A 26,886-nucleotide genomic window follows, 5' to 3' on the forward strand; every position below is an offset into this window, starting at 1 on the left:
TTATGAGATGTTTTGCTATGGAATAAAAACGTATTAAAACTAGATTCACCCAAAGGATAACTAGACGGCTTGTCGATTACAGTTTAACTTTAAATTAGCCACCTATTATATTATACTATATTGATATTGGGCAATACCTGTCTCATTCAAAATATCATCTTAGATTTAATGCAACTAGGTTCAATATACCTACTATGGAATGTTTTTAGATTTGATATATGTAATGTTTAAACTATTTTACTAATATTTGCAATGTTCTAACACTCTGTATCTTTAGAAAATTTTAATATTCGATATTTGAAACTACTTGGATGGTTGCGAATTTTGAGGGTAGTTAAAAATTAACGGCACATTTTCCATGGATTCATTTTATGATAACGACAATAGCAGAATGACGTTTAGTTTTCAAGTTTTGAGTGGATCTTTGCATATCGTCTATAGTTATGAAACGTTTGAAAGTGTAGCTCTATTCACTCATATTTTACTCTCTCTCTCTCTCTCTTTCTAGTCTCACATCTTTTTAATCAATATTAGTTATACAATTTGCGTCATGCGTTTCCGTTCTTTCTTCTTGGTCACTACTCTATATCTTTTAGTATAATATAACTACCCTAGGCGTACTTCAAATATTATTGATTACTTTTAAAGAGGAAATATTCGTTCGACTTAAATAATACCTCTTTTTTGTACGTTGAATCAAACTTGGAAGCATACATAGACGATAACAACTACTAATTGGTGTGAAGGAAAAAGTATTGTACTTGATATGACCCCGTTCAAAGACAAACTGATATATTGCACCTGCATACTGACGTCACTACAAAAAAAAGTGTCTGTAAAAAGTATTTAGTTGGTCGTTACATTTTACTACTGTATCTACCTAGTATTTAGTGTACTCTGTCTATTGTGGTCCCGTGTAAGGACATATTTAAAAGCCTTGTACATATAAATAATATACATAAAAATATTGTTAGATCCAAATCAATTATACTAAAAAACTTGAAATTGAAATGAAATTCTTTCATTCTTGCAATAGCAACATAAGTTTATACATGTATATTATGTACTGACTTTTTATCAATTATTTCTGCACATTACTATCTAGTCTAACTTAAGGCTCATATATAACTTAAAACTAAGCTAATTTCTCAGAGGAAGTCACTGTTATTGTGAACCATTTTTTTTACTTTCCTCTGCCACCAGTACTTACCTCAAAACTTATCTTGCATTCTAGTATGTTACTATGTAGATGTCTACATATGTGACTACGATAATAATACGTATGACGCTTATTAATAGACATGCACCTTGCTGTTTTACGCTTTGATATTTTGATAATAATATCACGTTGAATGCACAGTTTTTTATCGTTTAAGAGGATAATTACTCAGACTTGAGTGCTTTTCGTAAATAAGTCTGATATTGCGACATTAATACAAGGATATCTTTACTTGCGGTTAATGATCTTTGGATTTTTAGAACTTCTATAGCCTATAATATGCTTGCCTATGGGATAATATCGCAATACGTATTTAATTTTAGTAGATATTTGTCTACATATATTAACGAAACACATACAAACACAGAATACATGCATATACAGCAATGACAAGTGTGCACAACATTTAAGTAAGACATTTTACAATGATAAGAGAGAAAAGAATTTTTATGATGGTATCCTTTATGGTAAATTATATAAATGAGCTGATGTTATTTTTTCTGTTTCAGGGAGGACGGCGAGGAGAAGCCGAAAGCGGCGGAGAGTCAGGACGATGGCTACGAGACGAGCAATAGCGGCGAGGCGCGGCGGAAGCCCTCCAGCGCTGAGGGTTCACCCGCGCCCGTCCCCCCCCGCACCCCACCGCCCGAACCGCCTTTCGAGCCCCTTTTACAACGGCCCTTCCCCTCCCCCTACCGCCATTTTGAACCTCCAGCCCCGCCACCTCATCACGACCCGGAACCATACCAGCACTTCCCCTTTCCAAAGTACAACCAAGACGCGTACTTCAAACGAGAACCAGAGGCGCCGTATGACATGAGCCAACAAATGCCACATCAGTTCGGTAAACGCAGTGAGGACTTATACAATGGTATCAAGCAAGAGTGCGAGGACCCTTACTCATTTGTGGAGGACGATGCTATGTGTGCCATGTTGGGACAGCAGCATCATATGCCGCCGCATATGCAACATCACGAACACCTCCCGCATCAGCATCCCCATATGCAGATGCACCCGCAGCAGATGATGCTGAATCAACCGAAGAAACGGGGACGAAAGAAGAAAATTAAAGATGAAAATGGGTAAGTTTTTTTTATTCAGTTAGAAACCTTTCCACAGATATTTGATATCTATAAGTTTCCAGACGAGTTATTTGATACTTTTTGAGTCAAATGAGTAATTATTGCACATGCGCACTTGTAGCAAGTTAGAATTTAATTAAGTAAATATTAAAAGCTAACACTAATTTCCAATTAAATAAAACCCTTTAGTGCGTTGGTATAACGAGTGCCAAGGTACCTAAGGCGTGGTTGCACCAGTTTTCTGACCTATATCTTGAGATAACATTGGCTTAGAGGCCTTATTAGCGCGTGCTAAGGTACTACGACCCTAAGCTAACAGCCTTAATTCTAATGTTATGAATATATTACACCATTGTTCTAACAGTTCTAGAAGTATGCGTCTTTAATAGGACATATTTTCTACTGAAGTTATTTCATAATATTTAATTAATTTTATAAGAAAAACAGCTGAACACGTGGTTCATAACGTAATTGTAGGTTGTAACGTTGCTCTAAGATAAAAAAATATAAAAAAAATACGTCTATATTGGACTTATTCCACGTCATTAAATTCGATCCTGTTGGCATCCCTACTCATCGGCAAAGAAGACAGAGGGTGTTGGCCGAGAGAAAAAGCCGGCGCAAAATATCTCTCGGTACTCTTTTTAAAAAAAAGCAAATCATCAAACAATTCTACAATATTTAAACAAATATGTATATAGCAAATTAAATAGAAGTAGCCTGTCTAGCACTAGTCCCAGGCCCTTTTATCAACTAAAGTAGTAGTTATCAACTAAGTATATGTATGTATGTTTACTATGAACAACCGTTTTAAGACATGCAATCATTCAAAGCGTAAAGTATTACAGCTATTACGGAATCAATGCCTTTTATGTATGTAATTTTTGATCTTCTTTATGTAATTATTTTTGAATTGTAACGTTCATATGATATATAAAAAAAACGATCCGTGGCGCATCAGCCTCGTTAGGCCTGGGCCTCAGATTTCTGTATTTGTTTCATAGTATGTCAATCAATGCTTTCCTTTACCGTACGAGCAAATGTTGAAAAGCACATTGAAAGAAATTCCTTTGGTGCACAGCCGGAGATCGAATCCACGACCACGTATGAGTCCCTGGTGAGTGGCTTAGTGAGTTGGTCCTGGTGAATTGACTCTCAAGTTGCAGCCACTAGGCCAATCCTGCTCTGACATTTATCATAAGATACATACTAATGACACAGAGACAATACTTTGTGTATGCCTTTATAATAGTATTGTCTGTATACTATACGCACAAATCAACTTGGAACCTGATTTGGCGTTAATGAATAAGCGAGGTGCCTAGTTCAATTCTGCGTGTAGTAAGACTAGGAACAGTTAGTCGAAGTAATAGTAATTTTGTTTCAATATTATACACGATATTCAGCTACAATAAAACGCAAATCCGTTGAACAAAATATTAGAGCCTCTGTGACATTCCAAAAGTGCTTAATAGGTTTTTTAAGTATTGCGAATGTAACTGAAGTTATTCTTGCGTTATTTTCGTGGTAAGTTTGTAGGTAAAAGTTTGGAACTTGAAAGACCAAGTTTGTTTCGAACTATTCGTGAACAGTTTGGGTCGGGAGCGCGGTTCATACATAATATCGTTTAATGAACTGACTAGTTTCAGTACATTATGATGAGCAAAAGTTTAAACGAATATATTTATACCTGTTGCATTTGAATATTAAAAAATATAATTGCTTCATACAGTCAACATCTAAAAGCCGCTGACAGAGTCCTAAAAATACGCTATGTATTTAATTCCAAAAGGGTATTATTGCGTGGCCTGACTCTCTTAGGAACCCCGACCAATGTAGTTTTCTTTCATTTTCTTACATTGCCAGGAGACTCGCGAGTGCGTTACCGACTTTTTAAGAGTTACCCACTTTTCTTAAAGGGCCCAAAGTCGAGTTGGTCGGAAATACTTCAGTGGACAGCCGGAACTATGAAGAAACTCTCGTTGCTTGTTCATTCGGTAGGTAACTTTAATGAGAAAATCGGCAGCTCTCAGACTCAACACTTGCCTACAAAGAAATAAATAACGAAGATCTGCTGAGGCTTAATAGCCTCAGCAGATCTTCGTTATTCTCGCAAGATTGTGGCATCCGATATCTTTAACCATAAACCTGTCAGTTAGAATTTTTTATGGAAAATTTACGAATGATGTTGTAATATGTTATATATAATCAAATTGACTGTTTGTTTCTCCCGATGCCTGTATATCCTTGACTCTCGTATGCTATTATATCATTGAGATAAATGTGTATTCCTATAAAACTCTCGCGAGTGAAAGACAAGGCCAAACAACGCGTTTCAGCACTTTACGTAGGACACCTTTCGAGTGGCAAGGCTTGCATAAGACGGCTGCGGCCAATTGGATTGTGAGCGGACGATACATCCGAGACTGCAATCGCTCAAATCGCGGTTAAGGGTCGGCTTTTGATGAATTTCGTATCGTTTTTATTACGATATGAAGTTAGCCGCTGGCCGCGTGGTGGACCTAACCAAAGGGCTTTATTTAATTTTGGTGGTCGCTGAATATTATACAAAATCGATAAAATCTATCTACAAATTATTTATTTTTTGAATTAAACATTGTATATTGTATGGAGCAATACCAGGCTTCGTAGTTCACACACGTGGCAATACTGGTTCGATTACGGCGAAAAATAATTATTTCTATGATTAAATGGCTTGGAATGTAATGAATGAAACACATGGCATTTAAAGCGTATAGGTAAACGTTTTAACTATGTATGTTTATTTTATGTATATGTCCTAAACTGGGGCTGAGGATTTCTAACAATTCCCATTTCTTTTTGCGTATAATAACAATGATATATGACATTTCTTATTCTCTTATTATATATTGCGTTTAAACTATTGAAATAACATAGAATATAGGACATAAATTGTCCATTCATATATACAACCTATAGGAAATTTATACGTGGTTTAGCAAAGTGGGTGTGCTTCCAAGATGGCACCGTGTTCGAGTGCGTGGGCGCAGGGCCGCTGACCCCGGGACCGATTTAGTATCGCGACCCATATCAATGGTGACACCCTACCGTCTGTTGTATGGGGAGATTTTTAAAATAACATGTACGTTTGAATTGTATTGTAAAAATTCTGAATAATATTTTTCGTTATCGAAAAAGATTTATTTATTTATTTACTACACTATATAGTACAATGAAAAAAAATAAACTAAGATATAGATACAATGAATGAAATTCTAGTAACTATGACTACATAAAGTCGTATTAGATTTATTGAAAATGTTCAATATAGTGTCGATAGTTTTGTGTCATTAGTTTACATGTTGTATACAAAGTTAAAAGAAAAGATACCACGGGTAGTAGAGCTTGCTACCCTCACATATTATGTTTTGTATTTAATTGATTGTTTTCTTTGAAAAACACTCATTCTGTGGAACTAATGACCAAATGTGCAAGTCGCATTGGTGTTTCGCTGTTGAACGAACTAAAGGTTTTGAGGGTAGGATTCAAAGTGTCGCGGAACATGACTCCCAAATGTCAAAAACGTATTGGAACATACGGAAGTTATACGTTCCTTGGAATTGGAAGCATTTGTATTTCAGGTATGCTACAATTAATCAGTTTTGACAGCTCAAATCTAGCTAATTATTTCATGAACAATGTATTCGAAGAAGTATTTCAAAAATCTTTTTGAATTATATGATAACTTTTTTATTTCCAATTATTTTCATTTGTAGTGTTAGTTAGAGTTAGTAACTATTTGTTCTTAGGTGCTATCTTAGTATTGGTTAGTAATAATAATTATTATTATTGTTTAGTAAACGAAACAAAAATAATATTTTAGTTGTTGTATGTTGTATATGATCAATCCTACCATTGGTTACCTAAATGGTATAATATCATTAAAACCGTCAAAAAATTCGAACAGCAATCGTCATAAGTAATGGATTTTGTAATATTTAAGTAAATACCTTGTTTGAGGTAGGGAAGTATAAAACAAAAATATTCTCTTGTTATCAGTATTTGCAGTGATACACGCCAGCCGCAATATCCGGACATATCACTTCAAGGTTGCGCGTACGCATATCTCGTGTTTCAATTTATCACCTCTTTTTTTTAAGAGGAGTTAAATCCATATTAGTTAACAGTATCATGTATTATTTACTATAAAAATCTATGTACTGAATCGTTTATCTATAGCAGGATTTAAAATCCGTTATATTCATAAATATTATATATATATATATAATAGTATATAATCATTTTCTTTACTACTCCATGGGAGCTAGATATGGGCAGTGTTGACTGTTGACACTCTGTCTTAAAAACCACTGACAGTGTTATCAGTATCCTTATTTTAAAATTTTGTTAAATGAAGTAAGTTATATTTTGTTTGTCTTATGTATTTAATATTGTTTTCGACGTTATCGTATTGGCTTAGTACTGTATATTTTGTGAAGAAATCAATAATTGCGAAATATATACAGTATAAAAAAGTGTATTAATATGTAGGAACAGTGATTTTAATAACGAGATCTAGATGTATTGTATATGAACGAAAAGTATATAAAAAGTTAAACAGCAGTAAATAACTCTTGCCAATTGATTGACATGTTACATTGTGCATAAAATTTTTATTGGCATAGCGATGTTCGCTATATGTAATTAAATGTCTTGGAAATTTTAATTGTAACCTTTTTATATGGACTTGATGTTTTATGGTGCCATACATCTTGACATATTGTTGAGAATTTTTGTAGGCACTTGTTAATGGTAATTCCATTCGTGTGTAGTGTGAATTGCAATTTAGGTATGATAGGTATTTAACGGAATTGTATATGTATTAGGATATTTTCTACATTTTTTAGCATTCTGGTCGGCAGTTATATTTTCAAATATACTAAAATGTATCTTTATGTGTGATATGTATCGGTACTAGCCTAGGTTTGATTTATCTTTTGGAATACGGAAATAGCCAAAAATTGTATCCTTCATAATTAATGTATGTTATTAATGGCTAATTAATGAGTAAACATATTTTCAACGGATTTCACTAGAGAACTTTTATATTAAAAAATATCACTATGAAATATATCCCGTTTTGTATACTATGTAAAAGTTGGTAAATATAAAGATTAGCATGGGAAGTCGGGACAGGTCGTTGGTGCTCGCTGGCGTGTTAACTGGGACACGAATATCCGCGGTATATGGCGCGGAATGCCTCGAGACATACCGAAATGTATATGTTGGAATATGTAAAATTAAACTATTTTGTGGCAGATTTTTCATACATTTTAAATATATCTCGAAAATTATACTGTTTTAACATTTTTTTTATATATAACAAGAGCAAACCGGCAGCTGGGTTACCTGATGTTAAGTGATACCGCCGCCCATGAGCATTTTCAATACCGGAGGGCTCGCAAGTGCGTTGGAAACAAAATTGTACATACGGGATTTTTAAACCTTTTGGTACAGACTTGTGAATCAAAATCTAATTTTTCCCGGTTTTGTAACAATTATAATATATAAGAACAAATGAAGCCATGTGAAAATAATATTTTTTTATTTGATGCCTATATATAATGTGTTATATAGCCCATGATTTACGCAACTGTTATAAGTTATCTTACGTAAAACAAGGATCCGAAATAGAGTGTTACGCGCAAGGCGAGATCAAACCTATAGAGTTTCAGACAGTAATAAAACCGACGCATCGTGTCTTAAACGGCTAATTAATTTTAACTAACATAATAAATTTTGACCACTGCTTTAAGGTGCTTCTACACTACAAACTTGAAATTGATTTATTCCTTTATATATTGTGATTCTTGGCTTTCATGTCGTTGGACGTATTAAGTAATGTGGGTATAGAATAAGACAAATAGCATATTTATTTATTGTCAATCAATGCCCGAACCCAATAATTATTCCACAATCTCAGATTGATTCAATCTGCGATCAGACGATGACAGTAGATAGATCTCCTATCTGCATCCCAATAACCAAACCCTAAGAAGACAATATATTTTTGGCGGCGGCTTTATTTGGTTTATAATCAATATAAACCAAATAAAGTAAATAGAACCGTACAAATAATATTAAAATATATATGTCTATGTTTAAAACATATCAAATAGCTTTGATTATTTTTAAAATTTAAGATAGGATATCGGCACAGTTGAACTGTAATTTTCATACAAAGGTCCCACCTACCATGGATAGTTTGTATCGACGGATGGCTCTTACAATCCGTCGATTGCTTAATGCCACACTTAATCAATATTTGGATTAAGATCTCTATCTCCGATGGTCAAAAATGGACTGATTGGTATAGTATTGGGCTTGGGCGCTAATAGGCAAGATCACAGTCTTATTCCTGACACACGCCCTCGACTTTTTGGGTCTAATGCAAGCCGGTTCTCGGTAGCTCTCGATGTTTTCCTTCACCCTTCGAACGAATGTTAAATGGCGCACATAGAAAGTCCATTGATGCACAGCCGAAGTTACGGCCGCAAGCAAGAGAGTCACACGCTGACGCCACAGGTCTTAACAACTTTTTGTATTGCAGCAAATTTTTGTTCAACATTATTTATTTGAAGCTTGTCTCGGTTATGTTCACTTCTATAATTTGTTCAGTTACACTTGTCGTAGCCATACACTGGACAGTCAGGGCATGTAATACCGATCTGTATTGTTGCAAGGACAGGCAGAATTTTGCTGAACTTTAAACCTGTGAGGGTACGCCAGGCAGACTCGTTATCATACCCGTTGGTTTTATTTCTTTGAAACGGTGATGGCAATGTGCAAGCGGCTTTAAGTCCGTTCGGTAAAAGTGTAATGTACACTAAGATAAAAAACGGTGCGAAACCTGTTTCAGAAAAACCTCATTATAATACAAGACCTCTATGCCCGTTGGCCTGTAAATAATATTCAAATTTTTTGCGTCGGAAACGTTGCCGCCAAAATGGTTTCTTAATTTTTAAATAAATAAAATATCAATTTACTTACTGAATTGTATTATGCCATAGATAGTAATATTTTTTGTGATACTGTCTAGTTTTAAATGAATTCATGTTGTTAATGAAGATTAGACTTAAAGGCAAGCTTTCTTTATAATGGGTGAGTAATGACCATAACTTTTGGCAACAATTTTTAATATTTGTTATTATTATTATTAAATGAATATAGCCTCCTGCTAGTTTGCCCCCTGTTCTATAAAAAAATAGCGCTATCACCTGCATCATGAGCACATACATACCCTCACTTTCACACCATCATACAACTTTTTTTTTGTTTCAGTATTTATGGCCAGACTAAGTATTATTAATAATAAAGCCAGTTTAATTTCCAATCATGACAAAAAGATAATATATAGCTTGTACTTTTTTACATTTTAAACATTATTTTATTTATCCTGTTGTATATCCTATATCTTAGCTAAATTCAGTACCGTCTATCGGAACCCCTTCCCGGGTAAAGATTTTTCCAACTGACTATGTCCATGGTCGGCATATAATATATATGTAGTTAGTTTAATTGTGTTTCATCATATACATCAATCTTAATGAATGAGCGAATGAATTCAAGCAAAAATGTCAATAGAATAGATTTTTGTTCAATGTAGATTGCAATCACTAATTAATTATTTATAGGCCTGTCTCTTAAACCCTACTCAAACTGAACTAATCAAGATTTTGGATTAAGTTAATCTCAGCGTTATCTTTGAAATACGGGAATCTAGATTTTAGTGAACCGCTTGGCTAGAAGTGGAATTTTGTTGCGTACCTATGTATTATATATAGCTGTATGCTGTACAGCCACGCTACGAATAAGATAATAAGATGTGCTGCTGTTTGTTTGTAACACATAGAGAGATCGGTGTAAGAGTGTTATGAAATAGAGAATATCTGTGTACATCACCAGACTCAATAATACCTGAAAAACATTTATGATTTCCTCTTTAGGGTAGTCACCGCAGCCTGTGGACACTATTTGTGGTGCGTTGCTGGCCTTTAAGGGGAGGGGTGGAGTACACTGAAACTTTGAATAGTTGGACGTGTCGTATCTCTCAGAAAACAAAATGCTTTGTGAAACCAAAAAAAAAAAATGTATACAACAAGATAATCAAAATTGTTCAGTGTGCCTCGTACGAAGTCGAATTACCTGCGTAATTCTCCAATGTTTAGGGTTTTGTCGAATTATGACAACCATTTTCAAGACATTGATATTTTCTACCCCAAGAAGAGAGATGTGAAGAAGTGCCTGGAAAAGCGGGAAGACTCCGATTTTTTTAAGTAGCAGATTTTTTTTAAGTAGTAGATATTAATAAATTCTTAGTATAATTTGTTGCTTTTTTTTAATTTTGCAGTTTTTAATTTTATTCTTTTGTTTTTCTTTTAAATGACACTTTGTCTTTTAATGCTTGTTTTCTGTTTTTTATTTAATCTGTGTAATCTGTTTTGGCTTTGTGTATTGTATTTGTGTTTTGTATAATAATATGTGTTAAGTAGCTGTTGATTACTTATTATTAAATAAATAAATAAACCGACTGTGGAAGACCTCAGCCATCAAGGTGATGTTGTTGATTTTGAATTGATACGGATCCTACGGTGTTGACGCAATGTCTCTGAATAGAGAGATAGAATCAAGTCAATCAGTAAATGTAATAGGAATGGACGCATCAAGAAACGAACCGCAGAATGTGAGGTTTTACTTTACTAATAGCACTGCACAGTTAATCTTTGAAAATACTTTAATCTCAAAACGTTTGATCAATGTCCCCGGAAAGGACGGCCAATTATCCACGGACTACCGTCTTTGCAGTGTCTCATAGACCCATAGATAATACCTTATCGTTTAAGTTTAAAAAAGGAATAGCGGCCATGAAGGCTCTAATGTTAACTTTGTAGCCCTTATTTTTACGATACGTTAAAACCTTTTTTTTAGTTGCCTTCCGTTAGCTAACGTACAACGTTTTAAGATATTTATTACTTATTAGAAACGTTACAACATTCACTTATAGATAATAGACTAATACAATAATAAATACGTAACGCTTATTAATTAATTGTATAGTAAGTACAACAGACAAGAAACAGAATACTTATTAGAGAAATACAGCAATTACTGTTTGTTTACAGTTAAACAACACAATAAAGAAAAGATAAAAGAAAAACCACGAATAATAAATAACAGTAATTTAAGATGTAACACACATACGACAGATACAAAGTGACTAAATCTGAAATAATAATATAAAACTTTAACAGTAAGTTATGTAACCTATCATTACATAAGTTATATATATAGTTAATAATTAGAAGCGCAAACCAAATGTTAGCAATCAATCACTTGTAGCGTGTAAATTGTATATGTCAGTTTAGTAATGTGCCCTTTAGTTTTTCATACACTCATATATTATAATATAACGATCTCGTTTCCGATAATGTCTAATATGTCCACAACACGTTTATTGAAGTGTTTCATAGATTTAAGAACCCTTAAATGAGTCAAGTTAGTTTTTTGTTGACGTTAATTTTATGTTAGTTATAAGCTCATGATTTAAACTATGTAACTAAAACTAATAGCCCAATGGATGAAGTTGTCTATACACCACTTCGACCAGGTTAAACACCATACTAACCCGTTGGTGCGTAAATGCATTAATTACCCTTTCTTGACAAATAGGCTCCAAGGAGGCCCTGGTACATACTAACGGATCCGGATGATCCAATCGCAATAGCCAATGATAAATTTAAAGCCCGCCAAATAATAATATAAATCCAAATCAGATTAGGGTAAAAAAAACACATTCACCGGGTAGGATCTTTACTGCGTGCTTCGCCATCTCTGGTGAGCTTTCGTACTGTTGTAAATTGTCATTAAAATATGTTTAATAGCCTCTAAGGCCTATAAAACAGCGGTCCTGAAATCGAAGATGAATTCATGCAGACATGATTATAAGACAGATGAGTATTGTTTGATGATTTGCTTTTTTAAAAGAGTACCGAGAGTTTTTTACGCCGGCTTTTCTCTCGACATACACCCTCTTCTTCTTCTTTATTTCTACATTTAGTGTTAATTCGAAGCTGCTTGGCGGACCCATGCGAAGTTCTCAAGGCAAATAGTCCCCCTCGTAATATGAGGAGAATATGGATCTGGTTGACCTGTATATCCTTACTATTACACATTTTAATAAGTTTCTCGTTACATATGACATGTTGCTTGAGAGCGAAAATAAAGTAATTGTTCCGGGCTGACAGAAAGCTATTGAAAGCTATTTTGGATGCCCCGTGCCCATAGGATTTTGGGACCGTCAGTGAAAAGAATTTTCCTTAAAGAAAAATTCTACTTCACTCTAGTGCGATAAAGTCAGATTAGACTAGACGATTCTATACCGTCCTATATCTATACTAGGTATAAATACAGCGTTCGTATAAAGACATATTCTCGTAACGGAAACGTGAAAGAATCGTAGTCGAATGAATATGTTATGTTCGTCGTTTATGAAATATAAATGTGAATTTATTTTGTTTGAAGCAACAAGTCAATGTGAATTGAAACAAACTTTTGGCATGTTTTAGCTTATTATACTGTGTGTGCATTTTTCGGTGTAAGGCTTTTGACAGGTGTGTCATCATGTTTTTTTTCTCGAACAAAAAACAACAAACGAACAAAACAATTTTCAGGTTTGTCCTGGCGTGTCCTTGACCAATGCTACAAGCTTTAAGATTTGGGCCTCAGAATTCTGTATCTGTTATGTGATAACTTCTAATGAGCAAGGGGGTATCAGCCTCCTGTGCCTCACATGCCGTCGACTTTTTCAATCTAAGGCTTGAATGTCATCACTATGTTTTCATTCCCAGTACGAGCGAGTTTTAAATGTACAGAAAATCCATCGCACAGCTGTTTATCGAACCAACGATCACAGAATTGAGAATCGCGCATTGATACCACTAGAACGTCGCGGCTCCATTGTTCTTACTTTGCTCAAACCAATATCGATTTTACTCCCTTAAAAATTGCCTGGCATTCGATCTTACGTCGAAGCCCAATTGGAATTATTCTTTCAATATGTCGGTTGACGTACAAAAACGCACGTATAGTATTTGTTATAAGCAGTTGAAACGCAATGAGACTTGCGTGAATAAGCCTGTACGATATAGCTATAGCGCCGATAAGGCCCAGCCTTCATGGTCCAAGCACCCCCGCTATCGCAAAATGGCGACGTCACACGCATGGATGTACGTGACTAACGTGCCTTGGTGCCTAGTGATATGTGTATTGCAATAATTATCGTAATTACATTGTCATTTTTGCGTAATAGATTGTGTTTGGTTTACGGGAGTACCATCAAGTATAGTAAAAACTTTACTATACTCCTATCTTCATTAAAGTTAGTCGGATATAATGTTATATTTTCAGTGTTACAAGCTACTAAGAAGATACGTAACAGTTATAGTAAAAATGTTACATAAAATATGTTTCTACTTACTTTAAAATTACTAGTAAAATAGCGGTTGAGATATTAAATAGACACTTACCAATGTTTTATAATAAAACATGGAAAAGGGCGTTCTTGTAGGTATAGTAGTACTAAATTATTATTAAAAGTACTAACTCGAACATACCTACTTACTTATTTTATTTTATTCAGTATAACTTCTGTGGTAGCGTGTTTAAGTCGGGTATAATCACCTGTCGGGGCGTATTGTATATATATTTACTTTCTTTATCACTGAGTGGTAAGTAAAATAGTTGTCGACCTAACTAAACACAAAAATAAATCGAAATCTGTCAAGCCGTTTCGGGGGGCTACAAAAGCCGTGATTATTAATAACTAGAGAAATGAATTTATCTTCAAAAAATACTATTTTTTAAAGTAAAAGTTTCTAACAACAGCCTGTAATTTTGTTACCTTTCACGTGTTTAGTATGCGCTGCACGACCTAGATTTGATTCCCGCGGGAGACAATCGTTGGTCTCGTACGGTTACAGAAATTAAAGTAGATATGATTTCTAAGTCTAGAAATATGCCTGCTAGATACCTAAATGCTATATGTCTTTTTGGGTTCGAACCAAATTAAAGGAAGGTGGCGGGGGTAAATAAAAATAGACTGCTGGGTAACCAAGAATTATTTCATAGGTATGAGTGGGAAAAGACCAAAAAATGATTTCATTAAAACCTCTTAGGTCTGATTGTAAGATTTCTGTGTCTATTTGTTAATAGTCAAGTGGGTGATCAGCGACAACACTGCACTTGTTAGTGTATAGGAATGGTACCTATTGTCAAAATAATCATGTATATGTGATCTGTCAATATGTCAAGAATTTTCTAGAATAAAATGGTGGAACGAATAGCGTGTACTACTGAAATAAAATCAAAGTTTTCCTTGAAAATGTGTTTATTTCACTGGCCTTTGACCACAATATTCTCCAGCAACAAAATCCTTGATACAGGTGTCACTCATAGTCATAAATTATGGTATCAAATAATATATATAATATATATTTCGTTCATATATCTTAATATATATATTTCTTGTGTGCGTGTGTATGTGACTGAACTCCTCCTAAACGACTGAACCGATTTAGACGAAATTTTTTGTGTGTGTTCAAGGGGATCTGGGAATGGTTTAGATTCACAATTTTGTCCGCTGGACAATGGTTTTTTAATTAATTTTCAATTTACTAGTTGTTGTTGATTTTGGAATGTTTTACATTGGATCCGACAGACGGCGCTACCATCGCAGTATCAAATTTTAAATAATATTCGAATTTTAATTTTAGTCTGTCCCGAAATTTAAAAAAAGTTTTGTTATCCTTGTGTTATATCGTGTGTGACCATGTGCTGGATCGTTAGATATTGTCATAACATTTGAATAATAATTTTCATCAAAATGGCTTATTAAAAATTGAAATTTTGAAATTAAAGACGTGTAGACAGGACAACGTCTGTCGGATCCGCTAGTATATATATAAAATCTTATCACATAATAAATTTAAACTGTGTTATTTCTCATTAAGCCTTTAAATCACGAAACAATTTATTACGCAATGCAGCTTGCGATTTCAAGATACGACCCTGGCTATCATGCATGGAGAAAGGTGGTTGCCATAGCAACATTTCGATCTGTCAAAAACGAGGATTAAGCCCGACTGCGGAAACTGCAGTTTCTAATTGGGAAACGGATTTTGAAATGTACCTACCTAACTATATTAATAGAATAATGTTCATGGATGAGAATAATATCACAGTTACTTTATATATTTGTTTAAAATGTGTAAATGTGTATAATGGGCACTTTTATGCTAAAATTGTATCACTGCATACAGAATTATAGAGTGGAATTAAAAATATTTTTTCTCAAATAATATTCCTATTTTTTTCTATATAAGTAGTCTAATCGAAGTTAATAATATAATGAAGGACGGCATCTAGTATGGAAATTCTTTCGATTAAATATTATTAATAGCGAACGAGATTATTTTTAACGCCATGCAAGAATCTCGGCGTCACGAAACTACCGAAATTGTATAAACTGTAATAGGTCACGCGATATAAATGATCACGGCTCATTCACGTAAAGAGAATCAAAACGTTAATACGTTAGCTATATTGTTGTGAATCATAAAAGAGATTGCGGGGAAATATTAAATAGTAGCGAAGATTAGAGACAAATACAAGAGTTTGGAGGAGAGTTACACTCTATCGGAGAACTACTAATAATACAAAAAAAGAAAATAATAAAAGTGTATTTAATCATGTATTGGGAACCCTTTTAAGTAAAAAAATACCTGTGTCAGGGTTTTCATATCTTCCATAACAAAATTAATTATACATTCCTTAAAATATATACTAATAATGTAATAACATCTTTTTCGTTTGTGTTTTCAGCTGTTTTCAATACGTCTGAGTGTATGAATGAGTGTGTATAATTGACAATAAATACGTAAACTTAATGTAATCCGTATAGTAGTCGAATATAGGTTTTTTTAATTGTAAAAGATACTAGATAATTTAATAAGCATTAAGTTAACATATATATTATATATATAAATTTTCGAAATTATTGAATTTTTTGCCAATATTGCGTCTTAAAGTATAAAAGGCTGGGTTAGAGTATGTAATGTATAATTTTACAATTTGTATAACTCTACTATTAGAAGAAGGGCTCCTCCAACCTCTCTGTATCAATTAATAAATTTAAAAGATATATTAATTTTATATAACGTTAAAACATAGAAATTTTAATCTCAATAATTTGAAACTGATAGTAATAACACTCCTACCTCCCTTTGCGACTCTCTAAAAACATCACTGCCGTAATGAATCGATCCGAAATCTTTGAACCGTTGCTCAAAGACTAATGGATGCTATAATTGACACAGAAATCATCCTGGAAAAACTATAATTTAGCGATCTGTTTGTAATAGCAGAGTAGATTAATGTTTTGCGTAATAACATTGGACTTTGAAGTCTTTTTACTGTAATTGAATTGGTGCGTAGATGCCTATAACAGTAGGTTAAATTCGGACTTAATAATTACTCTAAAGAAAGTATAGATGCGAATAAAAAGATGCCAACATACGAAAGCAGGCTACAGCACTTTAGCGCCCAAATCCAGTAACCTATCTCAATCCATTTTTGACCAAGATCTTAATCCAAATATTGATAATTGTGCCAATAACCAATCGATGGATTGTTATAGCCATCTGTCAATACAAGCTAGGTCCATCCATGGTAGGTCGGATCGATGTATGTGGAGAGAGCTTTGTATGAAAATGACAGTTTAACTGTGCCAATATCCTATCGTATGATTTTAACTTACAGTTTTTAAAATAATTAAAAAGCTATTTGATATGTTTTATACATAGACATGTATATTTTAATATTATTTGTACGATTTTATTTACTATATTCGGTTTATATTGATTATCAAATATGAGTGTAAAGAGTGAAGAGATTGCATTCATTTCTGAGGCAGAGGATGTACGCCGAGAGAAAAAGCCGGTGTAAATAACTCTGGGTACTTTTTAAAAAAAAGCAAATCATCAAACAACACTTATTTTAAAACAAATATCGCAAATTAATTAGAAGTAGCCTGCCTAGCACCAGTCCCAGGCCCTTTTATCAACTACATACCCTGAAGGTACCCATTGTAAAGAAACCGGCATGCCTTAGACCCAAAAACCAGCAGTGTATGTATGTATGCACAGTTTGATGGATTGAATAAAGTTTTTTCACGTCATATAAAGCCTCATACTTGTTTATACAGATATACATCGTTCATATATTTCATAGTATTTATCATCATTTATTTTTGTATTTTTATACAATAACGGACTTTATATATACATATTTATTTTATAAATAATTCTAATATAATAACTAACCTTAATGTACGTAATAATTAAAATGTATTATTAAAAGGAGTCCTTTTAGGCAAGGTTCCGAAGATACTGGCAGCGTTCCCCCTTTGAATAGCTAGACTAAATCTTTGTGCGAGGTAGCTGTCAGCTCTTTGGTCTCCAGTCGGACCCCAAGGTTCTCGACACCGAAAGGCACAAAATCATATTCGGAGCCTAGATTATATTTTCATAGTCATATTATATAGTGCCTGTATATTACCAAAAATTATATTTAAACTTTCTTAATGAGCTGATGTGGAAAATATGCTCCGATTAATAATACGTTGATATAAATCTGTTCGTTTCCCACGAAATTCGGTTTACAGGTTTTTTAACGATTAAGTTCACACGATACGACCTCGGGAAAGAAATCAGGATTTCCGTCAACACCTACATGTCAGGCCTCCAAGGTTTTTAACAGGTTACTGTCAAATTCGTGAATAGGGAGAAAGGTATAAGGACATGTGTAACAGTTACACCCACACAATGAGATCCTGTGTTGATTAATTTATGATATTAATTAACTTAATTACTTGGTTGATGTCCTTCGGTAGTTATATACAAACAGTAGTCATGGATTATTCAAAGGTTATTCGGTAAAAGTAAGACACTATTCTAGATCCTTGGTGCACAAGATTTCTTATGGAATCAAAGAGTTAATAAATTAAATATGTTAATCAAATAAAAGAAACAAATTGTTGTAGGCTTGAGGTGGTTGAAATTTCAAGCACAAATCTTTGATGTAAGAGTAAATATAACCCCATATGCCGTATATGAGGTTTGGTGTTAGGTGTGAGGCGGCAACGCGAACCAGCTGCCAACCAAGCCGGTCCCTTTAAGGTCTATGTTAGGTCCCCAAAGCTTAGCCATGAGACTCGGTGCAATTTGCAAATAACAGTTCGTAATAATGCAGTGGCGCTACAGCCCTATATGGTTCTTGGCCTCGGATTGCATCCGTTTCTTCGATAATTTTTATTTTATAGACAAGTAGGTGTTCAGCCTTCTGTATCTGACACGTGTTATCGATTAAATCATGCCGGATTCCTCACGATGTTTGCCTTCGTTGATGGAGCAAGCTACACGCATAGAAAAAATTCCATTCCATTGGTGCAAAGCTGTTTTGAACGCACGAACTCAGGGATAGCGACGCTTACGCCAATAGGCTGAGTGCGGTGCTCTCGCAAAATACAGTTCACAGTGAAAATTAGCGTTCTGACCCGTGCACGTAAGGACATGCGTCAGAGCGCTCTGCGGTTCCGCATCCGACCACATTTTCAGATACCACTCTCTACGGATAGCAATTAATTTTAATTAGTTTATATTTTTCCACCTGTAATATCTCTCGAACTGACGGCTATATATTGAGGTATGTATATATATTTAGATTTTGCGTCGAACTAATGTTTATTGATTTTATTTGTTTTAACTTTGTTGCATTACATATTTGTTACATATGCTGAAAATATTTATTAAGACGGCAACTGGTGGCCTAATCGCTCAAAATTGATCTCTTACAGGCAACCCTAGTAAGGAAACATAAAAAATAAACTAAGAGTAATAAACTGAGAGTAAAGTGCAAAAATTGTTGCAAACTACTAATTCAAACGAATAAAATAACTAACTATGTAGAGTGGAATGTGTGTGTATAACTTTAGAAAATAAACTAAATGCTGATCTTAAGAGTCTTGAAATACATAAATATAATATTTATGTATTTTTTTTAATAGTATAATTACAAAAGTCACGATTAAACAGATGGAGAGGATATGGTAAGGAGGTGATATAGAAAACTTTTAAAAGATGTTAGAAGTTGCTAATCGAATCGGAATGGAATAGCTATTCCAAACTTTATAGCGGGAAGCCTAAAATATTTGCCTACGAAGGATGTGAGAAGGATTGCTAACCCGAAGAAACTATTAATTGTATTCTAAATGTTACGTCAGTATCGCTGGTCATTTCGTAATGTTAAAAGAATTTTAAATTAATGATGTGTAAAGCGTCGCTTTGGAAAAGTAGGAAAACTGTCGTGGTAAGTTCCGATTTCTTATAAACATTGATATAAATTCTAGGAAATAATATTACTGCTAAGCTCCAACTCCAGTAGAATACAAGAGCGACCCCGGATTCTGACCTGACTGATCCCCGAGGCTGACTGTAAAACCTGAAGCACTGACTACTTGATGTTTTAGTGTCAGCCTCTAAAGAGTCAAAGGGCCGTTTAGTATATGCGGCTGAGGTTAACATTAGCTAGTATTGGTCGCACTGCGATTGTTAATAGATGCGTTGCGCAGTGTTTACGTAGGAAGTATTTCTGTACCGGAACCGCGATACCGCTAGCCAAAAATCCCACTAAAATAATCGGATCAAGGTGGATTCGGGCAATTGCTTTTCGAATTAATGTGAGCCTCAATTAGCACTAAGTGTGATGTGCGATTTACAGTTTATTTTAACTTTGCGACAATGATCAAACCTTGTAGGTGGTCATAGTAAATACCTTTAGAACCATAGTATTTAGGATTTTTAAACGTCAACAAAAAATCACCAATTTTAAATTACACATTAGTGTTTTTGCAATGTCAAGATTTGACAGAACACATTGACCTGTGATACGACGTATATGATACAAGCGTTGTGGGCTGGTTGTATCATATCATGAGTGTATTTGATGCACTGATGACAATTATTTACCTACTTGGTTTTTACCTACTCGTGGCCCTACTGATTCAAAATAGTTGTATCATATATACGTCTAGTAATTATACTTATTATTACGCTTAGTATAACGTAAGCAGATTAACTGTAATTTTCCGTCAGCAATAGTAAGCAAAACTTTCAAAAATAATAGTACATAAATGTATCAATTTTTCCTCGAAAATGCATTTCGTTTTTAAGTATAGATAATGTGTGGGTATTATGTGTATATAAGTAAATAATTACTCATATGTAATCACCATATATGAAGGTCAAAAACCCCGCTATCCCCTATGGTGCTTATGTAATACTTGAACGAGCCCTATGTATAAATTCAATAAGGTAAATATTAATCTAGTACTAACTTCATTAAAACTTATCAAACAAATCAATCCAAATACATATTAATTAACTCATTTGTCTCTTTCTGTCAAGTTGTGTTAACGCTGTGATTAAGAGTGACAGTGATTTAGTATTAAACAACCATCGCTATTCTAAAATAAGTATTTTTGAGCCCTCTTCAAATAGACTTTCCAAAAATAGTATAGAAAAATACTCAAAATCGATAGAAACGTGACTGATGCCGATGAGAGAGGATTTTCACTTAACACTCGCCGGGATTTGCTAAAGTGAAGTGTTTGTTTAGTGAATATTGACCACTTGTGAAGGAACTCTGCTGTTGTCTTCGGTATAGATTGTAACGTGTTGCGGCTTCAATATGTCGTCATCGTCAGCCAATCAGAGCGTGGAACGTCTGCACAGTTAAGTGCTCTGATTGGCCGACGGGTTGTTCCCACTTGCAACCCTATATTATCTTATTTGATTCTTGTTTCACAGTTGTGGTAGCTCACATCTCAAGTTTACCGATCATCATATTTACGGGATATATTAGTTTATGTAAATGCTTCCCTGTAGGTAACTTATAATAATACTCAAAACAGAACTAATCTAAGGGTACGACCAACCAGGCTCCAGAAGATAAACCACTCCTTAAATGGAAATTGGATTCGTTTTTACAACAAACTCCCAAGCGAAATTAAAGAATTATCACTGACTAAATTCAAAGCTCTGCCCAAACGTAAATTAATCAATAAAGGTTTTTGTAAATCTGACGATTATAAGGATCCTAATCCTTGGGATTGATTTGCTCCAGTTCAAATAATTTGTATGACTCAAAATTTGGCGATCAAAATGAGTGGCAGAAAGCTTCTTGCCAGTTCTTTTTGTCCGCTCCATGCCCTTGACTTTTGAACTGGTAGTAAATGTAAATTAAGAATCAATTTTTGTCGAGAATCATCTTTTCTGTTGACTTTCATAAATGTACTTGTACTATGAATAAAGTTATATAGAGTTTAAGTTTGATAATCCAAAATATTATTAAAATATAGCCTATTAGTATACATACTTAGAAGCTATTATACCACGTACTAATAATTTAATTCCCCTCATTGAATTGGCCTACACAAATAAAACTTTAAAAACTCAAGTGTCGTAGACACAATGGCTCTAATTGAATCTCTATCTGCGATCGTTTTAGTTTGCTTTGTACTAATTAATGTGATAGCTTCGGTTAAGTTGGCTTTAATTGTTTAAAGATATTTTGATTAACACTTAGTACTATTTATACTAATAGGAGTAAAATAGTGACTCTTCAGAATTTGTAAGTGGTTTCAGGTGTACAGTCATGTCATGTCATGTACCGTTGGCTGATACACGAAGACTTGTGTGTTAGGCAAGGTTTACTCACAATGTGTTCACCGTTCGAGCGAAAGGTTAATAGTCATACAGTCTATTAGTGCATAGCCGGGGCTCGAATCTACGAGCTCAGAGTTGAGAATGCTCTTACTAATATTATGGTTTACTATTGCACTTTTTTATATGTTAATGAAAAACAAATAAACATATAGTGCCAACTCGAAATAAAGCTGTTTCAAGTCTGCATTCCAATCTAAGGCATTAAATAATTATCACGAAGGCGATAAAATAGTTAGTAAACAACACAACTGATAGAGATATAACATTCGATACCTATTTGAGAGTATGTTTATGAAGCGTCTGTTTCCATGTCATTTATCCCAGACAAACAGGTGATCAACCTTTTGTGCCTTACAATTGCGCCGATGTTAGAAAACAATTAGCAACTACTGAATCACTATTGTATGAGCTACTTGTACGAGGCGTACGAAAATTTCATCAGCATTACAAGACTTTTTCTTTTGTGGAATCGATTGCTGATCGTCTTCCTCAAAGGCCGGTAAAGTACCCACCGAAATTATGTCCATGGGCTACGATGATGCCATGCGTAATATTGTTTGCCACCATATCCTATAAAAAAAGTATATTGCAAATGAGACTATTTAAATTTAAATGTTTAAATCGAGCAGAGTTGGCCACATTTTAGGTAAAGCAGAAAAAAAATCATCAGCAAAACAGCGAATTAGGTTAGAGATGCTCAAATGCTTTTAATAGTTGTACCTTTTATCAAAGTTGGTCAAAATACATGCAAAAAAATCTATCTCTTTACTGTAATATGAAGAATATATTTATAATCACTTTTACAATAGTTTTAAGTTTACATGTAAAACTATTCTAAATATTTACCTGTTAATTTCAGTATGGAAATCAAAACGGAAGGCTTAGAGGGCGCATTAATACCAAGACCAGTGAAGGAAAGGAAAAAGCACGACAGATTCAATGGAATGAGCGAAGAGGAGGTGTCAAGGCGGACGCTGCCCGATCACTTAGCGGAGAACCTCGACATCATCATTGTGAGTACGATCGAGAGTCCTATTTATATTTGTTGGTAGCTCCTAGTTGATCCTTCACCCCTGGTAGTTTTCTAGGAAATATGAACAATTTAGGGGCTGTTCAAAAATGTTTGTTTGTCTGCCAGTGCGAAGTAAATTGTTGTGTGCTTATTGAATCTAGGTTTGCAAGATGTTTCTTGAGTTAAATTAATAAAATATTTGTGAGGTGATATCCACTTAGCCAAAATGGAATCAAATTATCTAAGAATCCTGTGATTCTGTAAGACCTTTGTTGTTGTGCTTGTGTCGGCTGTGGTTGGTCTATATTTATTTATTTACATCATATATATTTTGAATATAAAACAGCCATCACTCCCGTTTATAAATTGAATATGTATGTGATCTGCTTTTCAAAATAATGCATCTTTTGTAGGGGGGTTTATTTAAGCGTGTCATTTTTCATTTTAGTCACTTATTTTTGGCTAACCAAGGTCAAATGTTTTTTTTTTGTGAAGTCATTTTTGTTTTGGGTAACTCTGCTTACATAAAATTCAATCCATCAAATCTATCCTCACCGTGTTAAGACTTAGAACGCGACATTAAAAATAAAGTGAAGTACAGAGTTTGCGCACTCGCGAGCCCTCTGGCATTGAGTGTCCATGGGCGGCGGTATCACTTAACATCAGGTGAGCCTCCTGCCCTGTTCTATAAAAAAAAGTGAAGTGAAGGTGAAATGTTACATAGCTTCTTCAAATATAAATTAAATCATACTAGTTAATCGTGACGTACTTGTTTCGTCAGCAATTACATCATACCCTTTACCATAATATAAGATAGTTAAACTCTATTTTTTTCCATAAAAATTGAGAGTTTTAGTTGTGACTGGATGATCGTTTGCACGTATTTATGATACAAAACTTAAATTCATATCCAGTTCTTGTTTACCCGTATGCGAAAATCTTAATTTTTAATCTGTTATTGTCTTCCTTATTGCAATTGTTGAGGCAGTTAATAAGGCTAAGTGCACACGTTTTTGTTATTTAAAAAAAAAACGTAATTAGTAATTTTATAATTTGACCTCTGTGGGTGTCACATGAAATAATGGAATTGACAGGGTAAACTCTCACAGTCTATGATTTAGAATCTGTGTGTGTGTTGAAGAATTTATATTTATTTACTTTTTATTCCTACAGCTAACATAAATTATATAAAACAATTACACTAAATATATAGCCACAGATAAAATAAATAATATATAAAAGAGTTAAAAATTTACGAAAGGAAAAAGAAATTAATTTTACGTAGTACCTAATTCCGCGCTGTACTGTGTAAACTGTGTGTGTGTCTGGTGTGCTCATGATACAGCTGATTTAGTAGTTTCTTTTAAGCATATTAATGTGCTTTTCATTCGTTTCGTTACTTTGCTTCTTTCATCACCCCACAAATTCTATTGCGCGAGCCCATAGATCATTTTGTGTATATTTAGTTACATGTACAAACGGTTTTCTGCGCTAAATGTGGGTATAACAATATTTTATATAGCTAATTGAGAGTGCTTAGGACTTTTTAAATCCAGTCCAAGTTCGTTCAGCGTTTACGTGTACGACAGTAACTATATATATAATAGAAGTATGAGTGGAATGCATCAGATGCATCTTTATTGCATGTTGCTAAAAATTGTTCTTTACTTTATATAAATGCCAAGTTATAATTGTCGTGTTGATGTTATAACTGTCCGAATCTGATAAGATTGGCGGCGAGTTTATTGCCAGTTCTTCTCTTCCGTCCTACGCCCTTGATTTGTGAACTTGTAGTAATTGTAAAATTAGAAGCATTTAATGTGGATTTCTTTTTTGACGTCTATACGTGTACATTGTTACCTATAAGAATAAATGATTTTGAATTTGAATTCGTGATATTGTACAATTTTATTCGTTAGCTCAGTGTAAATCTTGGTTCGATTCCCAATGTCTCGGCTTGAGAAGAATTAGCTATCTATCTATACATTAATTTAATTTTTTTGACGTTCATAAGTGTACTTGTTTACCTATATGAATAAAGATATTTTTGTTTTTTTTTATATCAGCACTAGTAGTTGTCATTCCATGCTTTATTTATCAGGTGTCCACTGAATGTATATTAATAAATTATCTACTCTCCACAGATTGGTATTAACCCGGGTCTGTTTGCGGCGTACAAGGGTCATCATTACGCGGGTCCGGGAAACCACTTTTGGAAATGTCTGTACCTCTCCGGGCTTACGAGGGAACAGATGAGCGCTGATGAGGATTACAAGGTAAATATATATTTTTATATCTGCTTCTATTGTTTAGTGGTAAATATTCGATTATAAGGTCAGGAACTGAAAATATCAAAAAACGCCGTTTCATTTAATTTAGCCGGTTAGTAGGTTCTGTTGTCTTGAAGGATTTTCATCACATTATGGTTACGAAATAGATTGTGCAGTTTTGACCCCAGCATGCGTCCAAGTCTTCATAGATAAGTCGCCATATTTAATTCGTCGTAATTTGGTTAGACATTACTAACGAAACACATACATACATGAGTAGGGATGCCAACAGGCTCGAATTTAATGACGTGGAATAAGTGATACCATCATGATCCTATGTTCCAAAATAAACGAATTTTTTATTTTATTTTACACATAATAATAATAAAATAAGCTAATACTTTTAAAGAAGATGATACGTTTTAAATATGTAATACTGCTGTAAACACTGTAATGGTTTGTAGCTGCCCCTGGCATTATGTTAAGGAGCAGATCGTTCCACAGCACTTGTCGTCCTGCCATAGACAACAACATCTAGTTTGCGCTTCACAAAAACAGTTATGTAACATTAATAATACGTAGAAAATGTAATAAAATTAGCAGTGTAAGTAAAGAAGTCTTTTATAAAATTATATAGTAAAAGAAAAAAATATGAATAAGAATAATTCTTAAGAAATAAATAAATAAATATTTTTTGGCGGATTAGAAAACTTTCGTTGGATATTTGTTGAGTAACTTGATGTTCATAATAACTTACTACATTTACAGTTACGGTATTTAGAAAGAGAAACTTGGCCCTAAGTCTGACTAGATGTTGACATACAGGAGTCATACGTATGACTATGTCATAGCTCGCGATCGGTGTCATTCTTCAATTCCCCTCAGCTCTCTAACTTCAACTCACTCACTCACGCTATCCGACCGTCCGTCCTATCGGAAGCACTGCACTTCCGATGTATGATGACCAATGGTTTCAATGAAAATCAATGCTGTAGTCACAAGTCTTGCCCGAGTATGCTGACAAGTTCTACGACGTATTCATTTGTTTTGAAATGTATATTTCGTTCCAAAGATCCATCATGGGAGAAATGCGATGTAAAATAGAAATTGCAGTATTAATTATGCATGCCCTCTTTTCTAAAGGGCTTATCACTGATTAGTTGGTCTAAGCAAGTAGTTAATCCAATACATACGTTCCTAATCTACACGCACTCTCGGGACTTCATAATTATAACTATGTTATAAACTTTAAACCTTTTTTATAAAAGTTAAATCGGTGAAATTTGACTCGAACGTTCTCCGTCTCTTTCTGTCAAATTCTGGTTACGCTGTGATGATTTTTTTTATTAATTTATGTTCGAAAATTAAAATTGAGGGTCCGAAATGTTATATTTTACGTTCATAAGTTTGTAAGATTATTATA

General features: G+C 34.1%; 1 protein-coding gene across 4 annotated transcripts in view; it reads left to right on the forward strand.

Annotated features, from left to right (window-relative positions):
• Positions 1 to 26,886, forward strand: part of LOC110991611 — a 71,121-nt gene that overhangs the window by 28,988 nt on the left and 15,247 nt on the right. For all 4 annotated transcript variants that reach the window (XM_022257048.2, XM_022257046.2, XM_022257047.2 and 1 more), the window contains 3 exons: positions 1,729 to 2,301; positions 23,041 to 23,194; positions 25,338 to 25,469. In XM_022257048.2, coding sequence (XP_022112740.2) covers positions 1,729 to 2,301; positions 23,041 to 23,194; positions 25,338 to 25,469 — 859 coding nt within the window. The remainder of the gene's footprint in view (positions 1 to 1,728; positions 2,302 to 23,040; positions 23,195 to 25,337; positions 25,470 to 26,886) is intronic.

The sequence above is a fragment of the Pieris rapae genome, chromosome 18 (genome assembly GCF_905147795.1).
Source record: "Pieris rapae chromosome 18, ilPieRapa1.1, whole genome shotgun sequence".
Taxonomy (NCBI): Eukaryota; Metazoa; Arthropoda; class Insecta; order Lepidoptera; family Pieridae; genus Pieris; species Pieris rapae.